The 21,518-nt window shown below is 39.2% G+C and overlaps 2 protein-coding genes and 2 pseudogenes across 3 annotated transcripts; all 4 read right to left on the bottom strand.

Annotated features, from left to right (window-relative positions):
- Nucleotides 1-98: 98 nt before the first annotated feature.
- LOC113099165 (chemokine-like receptor 1) lies at nucleotides 99-20,866 on the bottom strand. Of its 2 annotated transcripts, XR_003289313.1 has the most exons (3): nucleotides 20,778-20,866; nucleotides 17,753-18,956; nucleotides 99-513 (listed from the first exon to the last, which is right to left on the bottom strand). XR_003289313.1 is itself a non-coding variant. In XM_026264251.1 (2 exons), the coding sequence occupies exons 1-2, from the start codon at nucleotides 20,779-20,781 to the stop codon at nucleotides 17,908-17,910; spliced, it is 1,053 nt and encodes a 350-aa protein (XP_026120036.1). In that variant the 5' UTR covers nucleotides 20,782-20,866; the 3' UTR covers nucleotides 17,449-17,907. The 2 variants fall into 2 exon arrangements, 1 of the variants encoding a protein (XP_026120036.1); XM_026264251.1 differs by lacking the exon at nucleotides 99-513 and having other exon boundaries at nucleotides 17,449-18,956.
- On the bottom strand, nucleotides 512-4,323 carry LOC113099164 (C3a anaphylatoxin chemotactic receptor-like). Its single transcript, XM_026264250.1, has 2 exons — nucleotides 4,216-4,323; nucleotides 512-1,766 (listed from the first exon to the last, which is right to left on the bottom strand). Exons 1-2 carry the CDS (start codon nucleotides 4,217-4,219, stop codon nucleotides 718-720), a joined length of 1,053 nt encoding a protein of 350 aa, XP_026120035.1. The 5' UTR covers nucleotides 4,220-4,323; the 3' UTR covers nucleotides 512-717.
- Nucleotides 12,439-13,827, bottom strand: LOC113099186 (C3a anaphylatoxin chemotactic receptor-like; annotated as a pseudogene).
- On the bottom strand, nucleotides 14,462-17,432 carry LOC113099166 (C3a anaphylatoxin chemotactic receptor-like; annotated as a pseudogene).
- Nucleotides 20,867-21,518: the final 652 nt, after the last annotated feature.

Genomic DNA, 21,518 nt, shown 5'->3' with positions numbered 1-21,518 from the left:
TATATATATATATATATATGTATACATATATGGTATAGGTTTAATGTTGTGACTGTGTTTTATGTCTAATAAAGGTGAGGCAGAATTAGCAAAATGTTTCAGACAGAATATCTTCAGTTTTGTTGATTAAATACACGTTAGCAAAATATATTAGAGCTTTTTATTAACAGTATTACAATGTGGCTAAACTTTTGTGTAAAACAAGCCAGTGACAAGATATATTGAAAATATTTTATAATGTTAAAATATTTCTACAAAGCCACTTTAATAAGCAAAGTCAAAGTCAAGTATAAAATAAATCATTTGTAGACTTTCCATTAAAAACATAAACAACACAAACAATTTTTAACCAAACTATAAGCAGCAACATTGTCCTGACCAATGGCGTGAGTTTGGGGCGTGGCTATCAGTTGTTCCAGCCAGTGGAAAATGGGGGCATGTCAGAGTCAACAATGAAAAGTCATTGTTTTTAGTTTGATGACAATGATGGTACATAAATTGCAACATTTAAACCTTCAGACTGTCTTTGAAACAACTGCTTGCTGCATGACGTTGATGGTTGTTGATGCCTGCCATCTCATTCCAGAGGTTTTGGATCTCTGGAATGAGATGGCAGTCATCAACAACCATCAACGTCATGCAGCAAGAGCTTCCTAATACACTTTCTCAGATCACTTCAGTCTAACATGGGGAATGAATATCTCTGAGACTGCTTTTCTAACAGCAAGTCTTGCTGTCCTGGCCGCTGCCGCATGATGAGATGGTTGTTCCATTTTTCTGTTTGAGACCTTGTGACTCTGAGAGGCGTGAACATGTGGAAGCGCGAGATGTTCGGAAAGACAGATTATCCTCAGCAAAAGCCGTCTCCAGCACCAGCAGCAGAGATTGTTTAAGCTTCATTTTAAACTCCTCGCACATGAACACATAGAGAATGGGGTTCAGACAGCTGTTGAGATGAACCAGGCAGTAAACGAATTGTCCTATTTGATTGATTACTTTTTCAGTTTCCTTCCACCCATTTTCGTTTGCAATTACGAGAGACAGTTGTTGAACATGAAAAGGAAACCAGCATATGAAAAAGGCCAGGATCACAGATATAATGACCCGGAAAGGCTTTAGCTTCTTTCCTCTTTTGAGACGTTTGGCCCGCACTCCGATAGCAATGTATGAAGATGCAATGATCAGAAAGGGGATGAGAAAGCCCACTATAAACCTGTATATGAACAGAGACTTTGTGATGCTTATATCGCAATCATAGGAACATTTTTTATTCTTCCCTGAGCGGAAGAGGACGAATGGGATGCTACAGCAAATGGCTAAAACCCACATGAGTGTACAGATGATCCTGGCTTTGACCAGAGTTCGTTTGTTTTGAGCCCAAACAATCACCCAGGTGGACAGGCATCGGTCCAGACTGATGGCAGTGAGCAAAAAAATGCTTGCAAACATGTTTAGAACTGACACGAAGGATAGAACTTTGCACATGAAGTCACCAAAGAGCCAAACCCTCTTGTTAAAGGCATGAACTATGTTGAGGATGATGACTAAGATGAAGATGAAGTCTGCAATCGCCAAGCTGAGAAACCAAATGGAGTTGACGGTCGTCTTCATTTTGTAGCCAGTCACATATATGACAAGCCCGTTTCCAACAAAACCCAGAGCAAGGACGACAAAGTATATGAATATATTGAAAATTTCCATGCTTGAAAACTCTGAGTTGTTGAGCTGTGGACCTGTTATATTCTCAAATCCCGAACTGTTGTTCGCTACACAGAGAAAAGAGAAAGACAATGGTTTATTAGAGAAGTAACATTTCTGATTCTTTTCTTTTGAGTTTTGAACTGAAAATTTAATCTACTAGAAGGATTTGTTGACATAATTGTGAGATATAAACTCAGAACTGCATGAAATAAAAACAAAATTACATCTTGTAATTTTCTGCCGTGGACTAAAAAATAATGCAGCTGCAATCTAATATATTATTGTGACGAGTGGGGCGGCGCAGAGAGATGTGGGAACAGGAGTGAAGCCGGTGGAGTGATTGGAGATGAGCGACACCTGCTCGACCCACCGGTCTCGAGTCCCACGGAGGACATGGAAGGATATAAACTGGAGCGACGACGGTGAAGGACGAGAGAGGACCAGGCCCGGGCTTTAGTTTGTGTTTGCTTTTTATTTGTGTGTGACAGTCGTCCGCGAGGGGCTGTTGCGCTGTTTTTTTGTGTTTATTTTGTTATTAAAGTTTCTGTTTGATTGTCTGCCGGTTCCCGCCTCCTTCTTCCCTATGATTATGGAGGTTTTATTGCTACATTGGTGCCGAAGCCCGGGAGAAGGAGGGACGCGCTACTGAAGATCCCTCGCCGTTGTGGTGAATCCGCGGTGCCATCGAGCAGGGAGTGTGCCGCCATGGACACTCAAGGCGGTGGGCTGGAGCGAGTTTCCGGGGAGCGGAGGAGCTGGCGCCATTCGCCAGGGAGCCGTAGCCTGCTGCCATCCACCGGAATGGGGAGAAGCAGGGAACGGGGGACTCCTGCTGGCTGCCCAAAACCGGAGGAGCCGTCGCCGTCCACTGGGCGGCGGAGGAGTGTCGTGCCGTCCACCGAGGGCCGTCCAGTGCCACCGCCAGGCACCACAGAGGAGATCACCCAGCTGGTGGAGGGCCAAGGGGCAGTGCGTCTGGGAACCGGATTTTTTATTTTATTTTTCTCCTCTCTCCCCTCTCTCGTCTCTGTCGCTCCTCCTTCCATCTCCTTTTCTCTCGCCTCATCTGTCCTACCCCCAGGTTTCTGCAGGTCCCCCCCGGAGGGAGGGGGGATGGGGAGTAGAGCGTAGTCTCGGGAGTACCCCCCTGGCCTGCTGAATTTGTTGACGTCTCGCAATTCTAACTTTTTTTCACAGAATTGTGATTTGTTTAAATTTTACAATTCTCAGTTTATATCTCGCAATTTTGTATTTTGTTCTCAATATTCCAAGGACAAAAGCCAGAACTGTGCGATAAAAAGTAGCAATTGCCTTTATAATTTTTTTTTATTATTTTTTTTTTTTTTCTGTGGCAGAAACAAGCTACCATTGTCATCAGCTCACTGGAAGGAAATAAAATGTTAGTAATGATTTTAATTTCTGCATAAAGTTGTTGTATGTCTTCAAAATATGTTGTCATTTTATTATTATTATTATTATTATTACAGCTTTGATTTTTTGTATGAATCTTGCTATTGTTCAATTTAACACTTTATTATTGTTCAGAAATTTTACAAATTTCTAGTCATTGTAAACCATGCTCAAGATAAAATCATATATTTCTCAAAATGATGGGGAACAAATGTTTGCAAATTGAGAGTTTATAATACGAGGAGATACTCATTCTTACACCAGGGGGCATCATGTCCTGTTTAATTAAATTACATATAAAATACATAGTTTATTTTGTAAATCATTTTGTTCTAAAGCAAAAGCATACTTTTTCTCAAATCTTCCACTTTTAACCCAACATAAGTATTATTATTATTATTATTTTAATTATTTTGCTGTCTACAGTTTAAATTACAGATGTTAGATTAAAAAGACTGTCAGCAAAATCTTGCTGCATAATTCACATTAACTGTAAAACTACAAAACACTAGCCAGTATAGAACAGGCAAGACTCTAACTCATAAACAATATTTTATTGATGTTCTGAATGCAATACTGCTTGCAGCCAGTTCTGCATGTAAGCAAATAGTTTTTTGCATTAATACAGTTGCCAAATGTTGCATCCTGTATGACCATAGCATTTTTAACCACTACTGCCTTGCATGGCGCACACTGCATGTTACAAAATTTTCAGAAATATTTTGTTTGTCGTTTCATCTTAAAATAGGGTTTTACATTAAGGAACAACAACAGGTAAAGATGATGAGATGGTTTTTAGATGTCAGTTGGATTAGTCTAAGCTTTCAACTCCATTGAAGTCTGAATGCTGCTTAATCTTGATCAAATCAACCATTCAGAAGTATTTGAGATAAAGAAACCAAACCAAAGGTTTGGAGTAATCAAAAGATGCATGCCATTTAAAAAAAAAAAAAAAAAACAGCATTAAAACAAACATAAAATCCCCACATCGGCCGGTTCTTTTTTAAAGAGCGTCACATCTGTCTCAGTAAAACCTAATTTTGCCTGCTATATAGGTTTAAAAAGTGTATCAAACAGGAATATTGCATAGATAAAGGTTCTTACCCATTGTTAGTCCTTCCCGTCTGTTCTCCCTTCAAGTGTGTTATCAAAGCTCCCAACGTCTTTGCATGAACAACTGGTGGTTAGTTCCCCTCAACTTATTGAAAGAGAGAGTGGGGAGGAGTGATGATGCAACAAGGGAACTATGCTTCTGTAGAAAGCAATTTTTAAAATCAGCTTTCAAAGGAAAAAGTCTTCCAAGGGAATCCGGAACAGAAACATGATTATAACTGTTTATTAACACAATAATACAAAAATGAATAAATAAATAAAAAAATACTTATAACAACAGCGACCAAAATGAAAGGGACAGTAGATAATTCATTCTGCATTTTGGCACTGGTGTTTTGAGCCTGAAATGCAAATTTGACTGACCACATTTATATATAATATACATTAGTTTATCTTTATTTTTGAATGTTTAAAAGCAGCACAGATAGCGCCATCTAGATGCATTATTTTCTTTCTCTTTATTTGTAATTCAAATTGGATAAAAGCAGCTGCGAAATTAATAAATGTGGACCTATGAAAGGGGTGAGCTTTTATGTCATTCAGGCCAGTTTTTCATCTAATCATATTCAAAATGGACTAAAAGCACCTTAATGGCTCCATATGGTTCACTAATAGTCATCGTAAGTCACATGGTATGGATACAGGTATTTGTATTATGATAATACAAGTAAAAACCTGGTTTGTATTCTGGAAAAAAGTTATATGCCCTTGCCTAAGACCTGAGGACAGGTGAGGTGATTGATGGCCAGAGCGAGGTTTAATATCATTAAACATCATACATATCTTTAATAAGTTGCTTTCAAGAATTTAATTTTCATTTTGTTATTGTTTAAAGTGTTCTAAGTGTTCTAACTTGGAACTTCGGAACACAAAGTTTGTTGCATCAATGATTAACGCCCCTGTTAGCTTTAACCTTAATTATACAAACTTGAACGTAATCAAGCTCTTACTAGACACACTAATCTTTTTTTTTTTTTTTTGCTGAGATGTATACTTTGCTCAGTGAGGTATACTGAGACCAGCATATTGTGCTATTTTGCTTTAATTGGACGGAGGATGAACTCGCCGACGTCCGGGCCGCTGCAGCCCAGCGCGTTCCGCTACCTGAGCCTCGGGCACAAGCCACCCACCTGTTACCCAAGATGACAGCCGATGACGACGTGGAGGCCTTCCTTCAGGTCTTCGAAAACACCGCCCACCATGAGGGATGGCCCGAGGACGAATGGGCACGTGCGCTGGCACACTTCTTCACCGGTGAAGCACAGAGAGCTTACTTCTCGCTCCCCTTGACGACTGCCGACAACTATGCCGAAGTTAAGCGAGAGATCCTGGCAAGGCTTGGCCTCTCCCCAGCAGTTCCACGAATGAGAATACAAGCCCTGGGTGCCAGCCCATGCCCATCGCCCAGCATTGGTTGCTGGAGGGAGACCCAGGTACCAACACAGGTAGCGGAATGAGTGGTTGTCGATCGCCTCCTTCGCGCACTACCTTGCGCCCACTGACAGGCTTCCTGCATGAGGAACCCAAGTAACGTCCGGGAACTAGTGGAGGCAATTGAGCTGGCTGGTGCTGTCCATCACAGCGGGGCAGGGGACCGGCTGCCGCCATTCCCCCGGAGGGTGGTCCAGGAGCGACGCCCACTCGAAGGCACCGAGCGGCCAGTCAGCAGGCCGACGGCTCCTCCACCGCAAGATGCGCCCATGCCTAGCGCAGATCCACCATTGCCTCCGTGAGCCTGGCTGGCAGGCTGCATCGTCCACTCAACGCATCCGCGACCGCTTCCACTGGCCGGGCCTGGAGGCCGAAGTAAAGCAGTTCTGCCAAGCCTGCCCGACCTGTCAGGCCACGTCGCCCAGGACTCCTCCCCCCAGCCTGCTCATCCCGCTGCCTATCATTGAGGTGCCCTTCGAGCAGATTGGAATGGACATAGTGGGGCCGTTGCCGAAGTCTGCCCGAGGGCATGAGCACATCCTGGTCATCGTCGACTATGCCACCCGGTACCCAGAAGCAGTCCCCCTGGGGAAGGCCACCACGAAGTCCATCGCCCAGGAGCTGTTTCTGCTGGCCAGCCGAGTCGGCCTCCCCTCGGAGATCCTGACTGACCAGGGAACCCCCTTCATGTCCCGGCTAATGGTGAACCTATTGTGTTTTTCTCTTGAAAATTTTCAATTTTAATTCAATGTATGTCTTTATATTTCTTTGTAATTAATTGGAACTGAGTTTTTTCAGTGTAATATGTGCCCATAATTTCTGTTTGTCATCCGCATATGGGAAAAAGGAAAATATTTGTATGATTTTTTCATACCTTTATGCCATAAAATGTATGACATTTACATTACATTAACATTTAATCACTTTTATCCAAAGCGACTTACAAATGAGAACAATAGAAGCAGTCAGGTCAACAAGAGAACAACAACAGTATACAAGTGCCATGACAAGTCTCAGTTAGTCTAATATAGAACGCATAGCCAGGTATATATATATATATATATATATATATATATATAAAGGGGAGTCTTTAGATGTTTCTTGAAAATGAGTAAAGACTCAGCTGTACGGATTGAGATTGGGAGGTCATTCCACCAGCTGGGCACAGTCCAGGAAAAGGTCCGTGAGAGTGATTTTGAATTTCTTTGGGATGGCACCACAAGGCGTTGTTCACTTGCAGAGCGCAAACTTCTAAAGGGCACATTGGATTTAACCAGTGAGTTTAGGTAAGTTGGTGCCGTGCCAGTGGTCGTCTTGTAGGAAAGCATCAGTACTTTGAATTTGATGCGAGCGGCTACTGGTAGCCAGTGTAACCTGATGAGGAGAGGAGTAACATGAGCTTTTTTTGGCTCATTGAAGACAACCCTCGCTGCAGCATTCTGGATCATTTGCAGAGGCTTGACAGTACATGCAGGAAGGCCCGCCAGGAGAGCATTACAATAGTCCAGTCTGGAGAGAACAAGAGCTTGGACAAGAAGTTGGGTTGCTTGCTCTGACAGGAAGGGTCTAATCTTCCTAATGTTGTATAAGGCAAACCTGCAGGACCGGGTCGTTGTAGCAATGTGGTCAGTGAAGCTTAATTGATGATCCATCACAACTCCTAGGTTTCGGGCTGTCCTCGAAGGAGTTATGTTTGATGAGCCCAGCTGTATAGAGAAGTTGTGACGAATCAATGGGTTAGCTGGAATCACCAGTAGTTCAGTCTTTGTAACGTTAAGCTGAAGGTGATGGTCATTCATCCAGCTAGAAATGTCACTCAGACAGGCTGAAATGCGAGCAGCTACCGTCGGGTCATCCCACAGGTTGACCCACAGGTTAACCCACAGGTTGCTGTCCAGGAGGTTGTTCTGTCCAAGGAACATAGAAAGCTGGTTGAACACAGCCCGCTCAAGTGTCTTTGCAATGAATGGAAGAAGGGATACCGGTCTGTAGTTTTCAAGAAGCGCTGGATTTAGAGATGGTTTCTTGAGCAGTGGGCTTACCCGAGCCTGCTTGAATGCTAAGGGAAATGTTCCAGATTGAAGAGAAGAGTTGATAATGTGAGTAAGTGAAGGTATGACTGAAGAAGAGATCGCTTGAAGGAGGTGAGTGGGGATAGGATCAAGTGGACAAGTAGTAGGATGATTGGACAGGAGAATTTTGGAGACGTCCATCTCTGAGAGTGGGGAGAAGGAGGATAAAGAGTGTGCATTGGTCATTGTGAAGTTGTCCTCAGTCTGCGGTGTGGAGAATTGGTCACTGATCGATCTTGTCTTATTTGTGAAGAAAGCTGCAAAGTCGTCCGCTGTACGAGTCGATGGAGGAGGTGGAGGCGGCGGATTAAGAAGAAAAGAGAAAGTCTTGAAGAGTGTCCGAGCGTCACAGCAGCTGTTAATTTTGTTGTGGTAGTAGGATGTTTTAGCTGTGAAGACATTTGCAGAGAAGGAAGAGAGGAGAGATTGATACACACTGAGGTCCGTAGAGTTTTTGGATTTCTGCCATTTCCTCTCTGCAGCCCTGAGTTTAGAGCGATGTTCACGGAGAACCTCGGACAGCCAGGGGGAGATGGGGCAGTGCGTGCTGGTCTAGACAACAGTGGGCAAAAGTTGTCCAAGCAAGATGTTAAAGTGGAGCAAAGAGTGTCCGTAGCACTGTTCGTGTCCAGACCAGAAAACTGAGAGAATGGTGGAAGAGAGGATGAAACCACAGCAGATGGAGAGAGTGAGCGTAGGTTCCGTCGACAGGTGACCTGCGTTGGAGTGTGTGCCACTTCAGGAGTAAGTGCTAGGTTAGCAGTAATGAGGAAGTGATCAGAGGTGTGCAGTGGAGCAACTGAAGAGGTGTCCACAGAGCAACAGCGTGTGTAGATGAGGTCCAGTTGGTTGCCCGATTTGTGAGTCGCTGTAGTAGACACTAGCTTGAGATCAAATGAGGTGAGCAGAGTTTTGAAGTCAGCAGCCTGGGGTTTATCTAGGTGGATGTTGAAGTCACCAAGCAGTACCAGAGGAGAACCATCTTCAGGAAAGTTTGATAGCAGCACATCCAACTCCTCCAAGAAGTTTCCCAGTTGACCTGGAGGACGATAAATGACCACAAAGTGGATTTTAACAGGGTGGGTTACAGTAATGGCATGTGATTCAAATGAACCAGTACCTGCAGGTGAAGGCTGAAGATCAAATTTCCATTCTTCGGATATAAGGAGACCCGTACCTCCACCCCTCCCAGTGGTACGAGGGGTGTGGGAACAAGTGAAATTAGTGGAGAGGGCTGCAGGGGTGGCAGTATCTTCAGGTTTGATCCAAGTCTCTGTCAGTGCCATGAGGTTGAGACCGGAATGAGTAGCAATAGAAGAAATGAAGTCTGCTTTGTTAACTGTATGAGGTGAGATTATGTTGCATTAAAATAGCCAACAAGATTTAGCCAGAGTTTCTAAACATTTTCCCAACAGAACAAATTTAGTCATAGGTTCAACATTTTCACTTGTATAATGCAGTTCATGACTATTTATACTGTTGAAGGGTGACTATAGTTTAGTTTCCCAAAAAGAGGACATGGTGCCGCCAGGACGTGGCGAGTGGTTGGTTGAGGGTTAGAGTAATGCCCAAAGTGCCCAAAGTAGTGCAATCTCAAATATCAAAACGAATATTCAAATATGTCATTTCCATACCTAATATACATATTTTACAGTTTTTTTTTTGAGACCTTAAATAAAACATTCCATTTTATAATTATGTAAACACTATGGAAATGTAAATATTTAATTACCTGTGAATTGTTTTACTCAGTGGGCTAAGACCTCAATATACCTGCCCCTTACCAGTGTATTTAAACAGTGGAGAAAACATTTTATTATAGTGTGGTTTTACTTGAAGAGATGTTCTCTGTTTGGTTTTACAACACACATTATACACAGTCATGCTCCAACTCACATAGCAAATGTCTTCTGGTGTCACGGTTCGCAGATTTTCTTGCTCATTTTGTGTGTACTGCACTGATCTGATTGCCTATCAGCGCCAGCTGTGCTGATGAGCAATCAGATCAGTCGCAGGTGTGTCTCGTTTATAAGCCCTATATGTAGGGCTGTGTCAGTCAGTTTCAGTGTCAGATCGTTGGGTTTGCTGTCTCTGTTCTGATCTCTGTTTTGTGCAGTTCTATGCAGTTCTGGTCAGTCCTGGTCCTGCTCTGGTCCCACTCTTGGTTTGCTCAGAGATCCAGCTTATATGTCTGATTGAACTGTGGTCTGCCTATGTTTGAGGATCGTCGCAGCACATCATATTTCTGGTCTGCCCTGCTTTGAGTCTACACTGCAGTTGTCGTGTTTCCTAGGACCTGCTTGTTGCCCGTTGTATGCCAGCAATTCTGTTTGGTCTACTGACTGTTTCATTAAACCTTTACTACTGCTACTGGATTCTGTTGTATGATTCCTGACATCTGGTCCAGATCCAGGCCACACAATGACTTTTCCCTCGGCCCAAGTACTTCAAAGAATGACGTCCCGGAAGTGGTCTAGAACTGGATTAAAGACTCGGGCCACACATGGGCCATAACCGGCCCGAATTCTCAGCCTTAGCTGGCCCTGATCTGGGCCAAAACAATTCTCAGCCTTGATTAAACCAGAATCCCCAAAATTGAATCATACTTGAGCCTTATATAGCCTAGCCCCAACCCAGACAGCAAGCAGTCTTGGCCCAGATCTAGCCCGAATGGATTTCACACGGGCCGGATCTGGGCCAACATTATATTGCTGTCTGGGAATTTTAATATTTCATATTATTACTTTGTATATTACTATGATCGCAATTATTCATTTTGTGACATGCTTTAACCCACACATCATGTGACTGTAAAATAAAAAAAAAGTATTGCATTGGTTTTTCTATTTATTATTATAAAGAACAAATCAACCAATAAAGAGTGAGTGCATAAAGTATAATTATTAATTGTAATAATTTATTACGGAATTTTTTTTTTTTTTTTGTAACAAAAGAGCAGTACCACAGTAGTCCAAATGACGATGCATTGCAGTTGCAGTCCACTCTGGCAGGGCATAATTTAAGTTGTTAAACGCTGAAAATATTATCCCGATCCACTCCCTGAAGGCGCACATTGCTCATTAAAAACACGCATCACTGGAAACACGGCATGTCTCAATCTCTGATGAAACCGACGAGAGCCAATGAGCGTTTGATATCGCTGCCGTTAAACTTGTTGTAAAACTCCTTAACGGCACATTTTTAAATAGTTACTATAGCGACAGAGGAAGGAGATACATATCGCCAATGAATGCGTTTTGAATTTGGATCTGTTCCTCACACCAAGTATAAAATGGATACAGGATTTAAATAAAAATAAAATACTTTCATGATCATTTTATTTAATGCTTGTCTATGACAGCATTCTAATAAAAATGATATGACCCCACTCCATTATAGATCAGTGTGTGTCAAACAACTAAATATTACATGACAACGGTTAAATATTCTCTCTCTTTCTCTTTCTTTTCATGTAAGGATTCTAAGATTATTTATACCAAGAATAATAATATAACATTTAATAAAATTCTTAATTTTATTCAGAATTTCATTCTGTTTTGACTTGCCATTTCAAAGACTGCATTTTAACAATACTACACTTCATTCAAATGTATGTGACCATTTAACCATTCTCATTCAATATTGTATTTATCTTGTTTATCATGGGTCACATAATATGCTGCCAGATATTAGCCTGATTTGGGCCACACATCACTGGACTGATCTGGGCCACACTCCTCCCATCAACAATCGGCCCTCATGTTGTTTGCCAGATCCCCACCGTGCCATCATTACCACACATGGCCCAGCTCTGGATGAAGGGTCACATGACATTGCCGACAGTTTAGCAGTTGCTGTTTTTTACAAGTTGCTATATAAGGACTATAAAGTATAAACATACTGTATTAGATACAGGTTCATCACTCGAGGACCAGTTTTCTACATATCTAACAACTCTTTTGGGTTTTCATGTCCTGATTGTTCTTTTGCGTCTGCCTTCAGATGTCCAGATGATCTTTGGCAAACCCATCTCCAGCACCAGCAGCAGAGACTGTTTAAGCTTTGTTCTTATTTTTATCACACATGAACACATAGAGAATGGGGTTCAGACAGCTGTCACAGTCTTCAGCTGGTGTGCCCAGGATGGCCACCAAATGACATGTCTTTCTGTGAGCACATGGCTTGTGTTGTGTTTGTTTGGTGTCATGTGCTCGCTCCTGTCTGTTGTCTGACCCCGCCCATCTTGTTACCTCATTATTGTTTTACTGTAATTGCTCCATCTGTGTTTCTTTCTTTCTTCTAGAATCCATTCTTCTAACTCCACTCACTTGTTCTCTCGTTACATAATTCATTAATTACTTTGTCCCAGCTGTTCACCTGATAGCCTCTTCTTTATAAACTCCCTGCGTTTTCTTTTCTGGGCTCATATGTTTCACATTTGTATTGTTTTGTGCCTTTGATGGCTGTATGCACTGTGCTCAGTTTTGTTTCATTGTTGAGGTTACTCTGGTATTTTCCCTCTTCGGGGCGGTTTCAGTTGTGTTTTTGTTTATTTTGGCGAGTTATAAAGACTCCTCCTCTGCCTGCACTTGAGTCTTTGCCTCTTATGAGCTGTGACAGAACCAGGCATATACTGACAATCATTGCCATCTTGTATGCTTTGGTACTCCTGCCATTTACTATGCTTTTAAAACAAATCTGGCAAAACTTGTTATGGAAACCAACATGTGAAAAAAGACAGAATTACAGTTATGACTCTGAAAAAGCCACCCTTTTGAGGTGTTTGATTCGTTCTCCAATCACTATGTATGAAGATGCAATGATCAGAAAGGGGATGAGAAAGCCCACTGTAAATTCATATCTTGTCAGAAATGTAAAAGTAAACATAGAAAAAGCATAGAAAGGAATGCTGCAGCCAATGGATGAAAGCCACACAATTATACAGATGATCTTGGCTTTAAGTAAATTTTGTTTATTTTTAGCCCAAACAACCATCCATGTGCACAGGCATTGGTCTAGACAGATAACTGCAAGAAAAAAAAAAAAAAAATACTAGCAAACAGATTTAGTGTTAACATTATCTGGAGAATGTATCTCATGAAGTAAAGGTGTCATTGGCCCAAAACCGAAAGATCTGTGATAGAAGACAACATGAAGAGAAAGTCTGCAATCGCCAAGTTGAGAAACCAAATTGAAGTTGACGGTCTTCATTCTGCAGCCAGTCAGAAATATTACAAGCCCATTTCCAATGAGACCAACTACAATGGTAACAAAGAAAAATATTTGAAAGATATTAATGCTCGTAAAATCCTCTTGCTGCATAGTGGTGTTATGTGTTGTGTCTGCCGTCATGTTTTCGGCTTCAGAACTTGTGTTTTCTGCACAAAAAGAAAGAGAGAGAAAACTTGTACCGACTGATGAGCACCAGCTTATCATTGTGTTTTTTTTTCTCATGTGCATAATTGTTGTGTGCAGTACCCCACACTGAATTTTTATTTTGCATTTACTACACTCTGAAAGTTAAAACATAAAAAAAAAAAAAAATTGTAATATGATTTTTACGTAATACAAATATATTGTAATACCCATTTTTTTGAGCTCTTGATGTGCTGGGACAAGTCTTGATCTGTTTCTGTCTTCTCGGTCCTGTTGACAGACTGGTGGTTTTACACCGGACAGCAAAGCCTGGTATTACATCACAAAAGGCTGATTTGACATTATTACTGATAAGGGCCTAAAATGTGGCAGCATCGGCACACTGATGTTTTTTTACTAGTTGCTAGATAAAGACTATAAACATACTGACTGAAATGGTTACAGGTGTATACTGCAAGTCTTTCCTGCCACACTAGAATGTTCTTGCTGTTTGATGCTGTCTTGGATGGACTAAGAAGTAAAAAATAAGCATCAATTGTTAGAAGCACAAAGACAAGTATGCATGTTCACTGTTTATCTTGATATTTCAGTAGCAATACTGAGATGTTGATCTAATTAACTTTTTCTAGAATTTTTGATGTGTTAAGAAAAAAAAAAGTGAAAAGTGAAAAATATACCCAAATATAGATGAAACATGTGATCATTGCAATGCATTTAAGGCAGATTTAACCCATATGTTCTGGTCATGTACTAAACTGAGACAATTTTTGTCTTCAATATTTGAAATTTTAAACTCCGCATTTAATTTAAGAATTCAGCCTAACCCAATAATGGCTTTACAGATGACGACATTCACATAACTAAAGATAAAGAAAATGCCTTGGCGTTTGCAACATTAATTGCTAGAAGAAGAATTTTCGTAGAGTGGAAATCACCAATGCCACCTAAATTGTCACTATGGCTTAGTGATGTAATGTTTTTCTAAAAAACTTAAAAAATCAAATATTTTCTCAAGAGGATAAACCAGAAATTTTTACAAGACATGGGATCCTTTAATAATCTATATAGAGAAGAATGTACTCCTCCAACTTTGAGCCAACATCCCCCCTACATTGAATACATTGACCCCTCCCCTTCCCCTATAGGTTTTTTGTTTGTTTGTTTGTTTTAATTATTTTTTTTTTATTTATTTATAAATTATTATTTTTTGTTTTGTTTTGTTTCTTGTTCTTTATGTTATGGGTAGAACATTTAAAAATGAATGCCTTTGAGAGTGCCTCTGTCACTGAATACTTTCAATGTACCTTGTTCTGATAAAAAAAAATATATATATATATATATATCAAAAAAAAGTGCATTGAAAGCAGTGTTGGGCATCATCTCGCTTTCTGATTGGATATTGTTTTGTTTCACGTGATAATCTTCAGATCGTGCATGCATTTGTCCTCGGGGTTCCCCCAACATTGTTGTAAAGCAAAAGCAAAAACACATTTTAGTTCATTATAAAACCAGACATCAATGTAAATGAGAAATGATACAAAATACAATTATCAATTTCTTGACTATCTAGTTAATGAGGCATGCATCCTATTCATATATATGGCACATTTTATCTATAATTTTTATATTTTTCACCAGCTTCCATCTTACAACATAAAAAAACTAAAACAAATGAAGAACATACTATTAATATTTTGATGAAATGCATGTGCTTCATTTAAATACACATGTGGTATTGTGAACATTAAATCTAAGCCTCAAGTGTCACAGACTGGGTCAGACTGGGTCCGGTTCCACTCTGGGAATGAGATTTGTGTTGGGATTGGGAATGTTGCGAGACGAGACCCAGATGTTCCTCTGCGAAGGCGCTCTCGAACACCATCACCAAAGACCGCTTGAGCTTTTTCTGAAAATCTTCACACATGAATATGTACAAGAAAGGATTCAGGCAGCTGTTCAAGTAAGCAAGACTGACTATGAAGAGCCCTATCTGGTCAAAAACGTTCTTGAAGCTGGTCAGCTCATCTGATGGGTTTGTTTCATTCTTTTCATGCAACCACACTTCGAGGAACCGGTAAACATAAAATGGAAGCCAGCAGAAGAAGAAGGCCAGGATTACAGATAGGATAATACGAAAGGGTTTTAGTTTATTGTCTTTCCGGAGGTGATTAATTCGTACCCCGATCGAAGATTATGACAAATGGGATGAGGAAACCCACTACAAAACGAAACACAACCTCCCTCCTGTAGGCTTTCAGTCCTGAAAAATCAAGGATGCAAACTGTTTGTTGTGGAGAAATGTGAAATGTTTTCCGAAAGATGACACAAGGCATGGTGCAAGCAACTGCTGCTAACCAAATAAGCAGGCAGATTATCCTCGCTTTCAGGACGGTCCGTTTAGTCCGAGCCCACACCACCGCCCAGATGGACAGGCAGCGGTCCAGACTGATCACTGTCAGCAGGAACGTGCTGGCAAAAATATTCAGCACAGTCACCAGGCTACTCATCTTGCACCCAAAGTCACCAAAAGGCCAATGCATGGTCATATGGTCAGACCAAAGACGAAAGCTGGTTAAAAATACAATCAAGGTCAATAGGAACTAGTAAAAACAAATAAAAACAAATTAGAAGTCCATGAAAACAGAATCTAAGGCCCTGTCCACATGAATGCGGGTATTTTCAAAACTGCAGCCTATTCTGTGTGGTTTGGCATAAACACAGCACCAGTTCACTGAAACCCAACATTTTTTTTAAACTCCTGCAAGGGTGAAGATTTTCCCAAACTCTGGTTGCAATGTTATCGTGTGGACAATGAAACCGGACATTTTGGCTCGTGACGTCAGAGCATGCACCATCTACTGGAAACTTTTTCAGGCTTCTGATTGGCCAACATGGCTTTAAGGTTGAGATTAATATCACCACCTGTTGACTTGGCTTGCTCTCGACGGAGCTTTATAGCATGATGTTGAGTTTTCAAGTGGACAGAGATTTGTTTAAAAGGCAAGAAGGAATTTTTTTTTTAATTAAAATACCTGTTTACATGTGGACACGGCCTAGAAAAAGAAAAAAAGAAAAAAAAATCTTCATTGTTTATCTAGATATTTCTGAGAAAATTTGAAAGATTTTTAAAGAAGCTTTCACAATGTTGTTTAATGCAACTGCTATGTCATTTTAGTCAGAAAAACTGCCACTTACTCATTTTGCTCTTTATTTGTTGAAGAGGCTGAAAGAATATACACAAAAATTATTAACCAAAATCTCTTTCTGTAACTAAACGTAATCAAATCTGATTAATTTTCAACATACATAAGGTGCTTCAAGTGATGGTTAAGGGCTGTTAAAGGCATGAATTATAACCAATTTAATTAATTTCAAAGCATCAAGGAAATAAATGTAAAGAAAAAAAAAACTAAAGAAGCTAAGAAACAAAACAAACTCTTTAACAAAACCAAAACAATAAAAAGTTGATAAATTAATAAAAACATATTGCCAGAAATGTTAAACCTGCGAAACATTTAAATTAAAAAGAGCTTTAAGTAAAAGGTCATTAATCTTACCGGTTTTCTGGATAGTACTGTGAGTTGATTGGTCTAGTCACTACTGGTTCCTAACACTTGGTTAAATATCTTCTTAACGGTAAGAGATGATGACTTATTCATATTGAAAGGAAACAGAAATAATTTGGAGAAGTGATGCTTTCTGGAGTCCGTCCAAGTCACATTCTAATGAAAAAATCAATTTATCCAAAATGCATTAGTGGGACATTTAGATGTTCAGCTCATTCTCAGTAAATCACGTCATTTTATACCACGTGTAGTCGTGACTTATTATGGATATAATTTAATGAATATCTCACATTTTAATATGAGTTCTTCATGTTAGCTGCCCTCTGATTAAGGTATATATGTCCCCTTATAGCATCCTCTATTTAGTTTCTATTTTCCTCCACACATTGCTTTCAACGCCTGCTTTAGCTGCACTCACCATAAAAGGAAAGTATTTCATTAATGTCAACTGCTCAATGCATTATTGATTTGATTACACAAACACACGTCAGCCTCTGTAATAGTGCTTTTGGCGCAGGGCTGGTATAGACAGTGACAGACAGACAGGTATATATAGAGATATATATATATGGTATAGGTTTAATGTTGTGACTGTGTTTTATGTCTAATAAAGGTCAGGCAGAATTAGCATACAAATTGTATTCATAAAAAACTAAGACCAAATGTTGTAGACAGAATGTCTTCAGTTTTGTTGATTAAATACACGTTAGCAAAATATATTAGAGCTTTTTATTAACAGTATTACAATGTGGCTAAACTTTTGTGTAAAACAAGTCAGTGACAAGATGATGTGAAACTGAAAGATATCTTGAAAATATTTCTACCAAAGCCACTTTAATAAGCAAAGTCAAAGTCAAGTATAAAATAAATCATTTGTAGGCTTTCCATTAAAAGCATAAACAACACAAACAATTTTTAACCAAACTAGAAGCAGCAACACTGTCCTGACCAATGGCGTGAGTTTGGGGCGTGGCTACCAGTTGTTCCAGCCAGTGGAAATTGGGGGCATGTCAGAGTCAACAATGAAAAGTCATTGTTTTTAGTTTGATGACAATGATGGTACATAAATTGCAACATTTAAACCTTAAGACTGTCTTTGAAACAATATGGTTTTGAACCTCTGGAATGAGATGGCAGGCATCATCAACCGTCAACGTAATGCGGCACGAGCTTGCTAAAACACTTTCTCAGATCATTTCAGTCTAACATGGGGAATGAATATCTCTGAGACTGCTTTTCTAGCAGCAAGTATTGCTGTCCTGGCCGCTGCCGCATGATGAGATGGTTGTTTCATTATTCTGTTTGAGACCTTGTGACTCTGAGAGGCGTGAACATGTGGAAGCGCGAGATGTTCGGAAAGACTGATGATCCTCAGCAAAAGCCGTCTCCAGCACCAGCAGCAGAGATTGTTTAAGCTTCATTTTAAACTCCTCGCACATGAACACATAGAGAATGGGGTTCAGACAGCTGTTGAGATGAACCAGGCAGCTAACAAATGGAGCCATTTGATTGATTACTTTTTCAGTTTCCTTCCACCCATTTTCGTTTGCAATTACGAGAGACAGTTGTTGAACATGAAAAGGAAACCAGCATATGAAAAAGGCCAGGATTACAGATATAATGACCCGGAAAGGCTTTAGCTTCTTTCCTCTTTTGAGACGTTTGGCCCGCACTCCGATAGCAATGTATGAAGATGCAATGATCAGAAAGGGGATGAGAAAGCCCACTATAAACCTGTATATGAACAGAGACTTTGTGATGCTTATATTGCAAACATAGGCACATTTGTAATTCTCTCCTGAGCGGCACATGACAAATGGGATGCTGCAGCAAATGGCTAAAACCCACATGAGTGTACAGATGATCCTGGCTTTGACCAGAGTTCGTTTGTTTTGAGCCCAAACAATCACCCAGGTGGACAGGCATCGGTCCAGACTGATGGCAGTGAGCAAAAAAATGCTTGCAAACATGTTTAGCACCGTCACAAAGTTAGCAAACTTGCACATGAAGTCACCAAAGAGCCAACACTTCTTGTTAAAGGCATGAACTATGTAGAGGATGAGGATTAAGATGAAGATGAAGTCCGCAATCGCCAAGCTGAGAAACCAAATGGAGTTTACGGTCGTCTTCATTTTGTAGCCAGTCACATATATGACAAGCCCGTTTCCAACAAAACCCAGAGCAAGGACGACAAAGTATATGAATATATTGAAAATTTCCATGCTTGAAAACTCTGAGTTGTTCAACTGTGGACCTGTTATATTTTCACATCCCGAACTGTTGTTCGCTACACAGAGAAAAGAGAAAGACAATGGTTTATGAGAGAAGTAACATTTCTCATTCTTTCCTTTGAGTTTTGAACTAAAAATGTAGTCTACTAGAATTATTTGCTTGACAAATTCATCTGATATAGTTCACAAGTGTAACTCACTGAGCTCACTCAGTCATCCTGTTAGTAGTTAACTATGGAGGCCCATTACGGCCAACAAATGAAATAAAAATACTTGCTACTTTTTAATCTCACAATTTGTTTGTTGACTTGTTTTTCTTTCAATTCTGAGAAAGAAATCAGAATTTTCAAGATATATAATTGTGAGATATAAACTCAGACCTGCATGATATAAAAACTAAATTGTGAGATTACATCTGGTCATTTTTCTGCCACGGACTGTCTAATACATTTTATCAAAAAAAAAAAAAAAAAAATCTTATTTTACAAAACCGACATTTTTAATCTGAATTTGTTGACGTCTCGCAATTCTATTTTTTTTCTTCTCAGAATTGTGAGTTTGTTTATATATTACAATTCTCAGTTTATATTTTACAATTTTGTATTTTGTTCTCAATATTCCAAAGGACAAAAGGCAGAACTGTGCGATAAAAAGTTGCAATTCCCTTTTTCATTTCTTTTTTTTCTTTCTTTTTTTTATCCTGTGGCAGACACAAGCTAACATTGTAAACAGCTCACTTGAAGGAATAAAAAAAAGTTAGTAATGATTTTAATTTCTGCATAAAATATGTTTTAATTTTATTATTATTATTATTATTATTACAGCTTTGATTTTTTATATTAATCTTATTATTGTTCAGTTTAACACTTTATTATTGTTCCGAAATTTTATACATTTCCAGTCATTGTAAACCATGCTCTAGATAAAATCATCTATTTCTCAAAATGATGGGGAACAAATGTTTGCAAATTGAGAGTTTATAATACGATGAGATACTCATCCTTACACCAGGGGGCATATCATGTCCTATTTAATTATATTACATGTAAAATACATAGTTTATATTGTAAATTACTTTGTTCTAAAACAAAATTATACTTTTTCTTAAACCTTCCACTTTTAACCCAACATAAGTATTATGTAATTTAATAGGTAATTTAAATTACAGCTGTTAGATTAAAAAGACTGTCAGCAAAATCTTGCTACACAATTCACATTAACCGTAAGACCACAAAACACTAGCCAGTATAGAACAGGCAAGACTCTAACTCATAAACAATATTTTATTGATGTTCTAAATGCAATATTGCTTGCAGCCAATTTTGCATGTAAGCAAATAGTTTTTGCATTAATACAGTTGCCAAATGTTGCATCCTGTATGACCATAGCATTTTTAACCACTACTGCCTAGCATGGCACACACTGCATGTTACAAAATTTTCATAAACTATCATTTTAAATATTTTGTTTGTCATTTCATCTTAAAATAGGGTTTTACATTAAGTAACAACAACAGGTAAAGATGAGATTTTTAGATCTTTAGATGTTTTAGGTTTTTAGATGTCAGTTGGATTAGAGTCTAAGCTTTCAACTCCATTGAAGTCTGAATGCTGCTTAATCTTGATCAAATCAACCATTCAGAAGTATTTGAGATAAAGAAACCAAACCAAAGGGTTGAAGGGATCAAAAGATGCATGCCATTTTGAAAAAAAAAAAACAACAACAAAAAAACAGCATTAAAACAAACATAAAATCCCCACATCGGCCGGTTCTTTTTTAAAGAGCATCACATCTGTCTCAGTAAAACCTAATTTTGCCTGCTATATAGGTTTAAAAAGTGTATCAAACAGGAATATTGCATAGATAAAGGTTCTTACCCATTTTAGTCCTTCCCGTCTGTTCTCCCTTCAAGTGTGTTATCAAAGCTCCCAACGTCTTTGCATGAACAACTGGTGGTTAGTTCCCCTTTACTTATTGAAAGACAGAGTGGGGAGGAGTGATGATGCAACAAGGGAACTATGCTTCTGTAGAAAGCAATATTTAATATCAGCTTTCAAAGGAAAAATCTTCAAAGGGAAACCGGAACAGAAACATGATTATAACTGTTTATTAACACAATAAGCCAAAAATGAATAAATAAATAAAAAATACTTATGGCAACAGCAACCAAAAATGAAAGGGACAGTAGATAATTCATTCTGCATTTTGGCACTGGTGTTTTGAGTCTGAAATGCAAATTTGACTGACCACATTTATTTATAATAAACATTAGTTTATCTTTATTTTTGAATGTTTAAAAGCAGCACAGATAGCGCCATCTAGATAACTTTTTCTTTCTCCTTATTTGTAACTCAAATTGGATAAAAGCATCTGCTAAATTAATAAATGTGGACCTATGAAAGGGGTGAGCTTTTAAATCATTCAGGCATGTTTTTCATCTAATCATATTCAAAATGGACTAAAAGCACCTTAATGGCTCCATATGGTTCACTAATAGTCATCTTAAGCCGCATGGTATGGATACAAGTATTTTTATTATGATAATACAAGTAAAAACCTGGCTTGTATTCAGGAAAAAAAATGATATGCCCCTGCCTAAGACCTGAGGACAGGTGAGG

Source organism: Carassius auratus, unplaced genomic scaffold (genome assembly GCF_003368295.1).
Source record: "Carassius auratus strain Wakin unplaced genomic scaffold, ASM336829v1 scaf_tig00216878, whole genome shotgun sequence".
Classification (NCBI taxonomy): Eukaryota; Metazoa; Chordata; class Actinopteri; order Cypriniformes; family Cyprinidae; genus Carassius; species Carassius auratus.
This window is presented reverse-complemented; position numbering and strand designations above follow the sequence as displayed.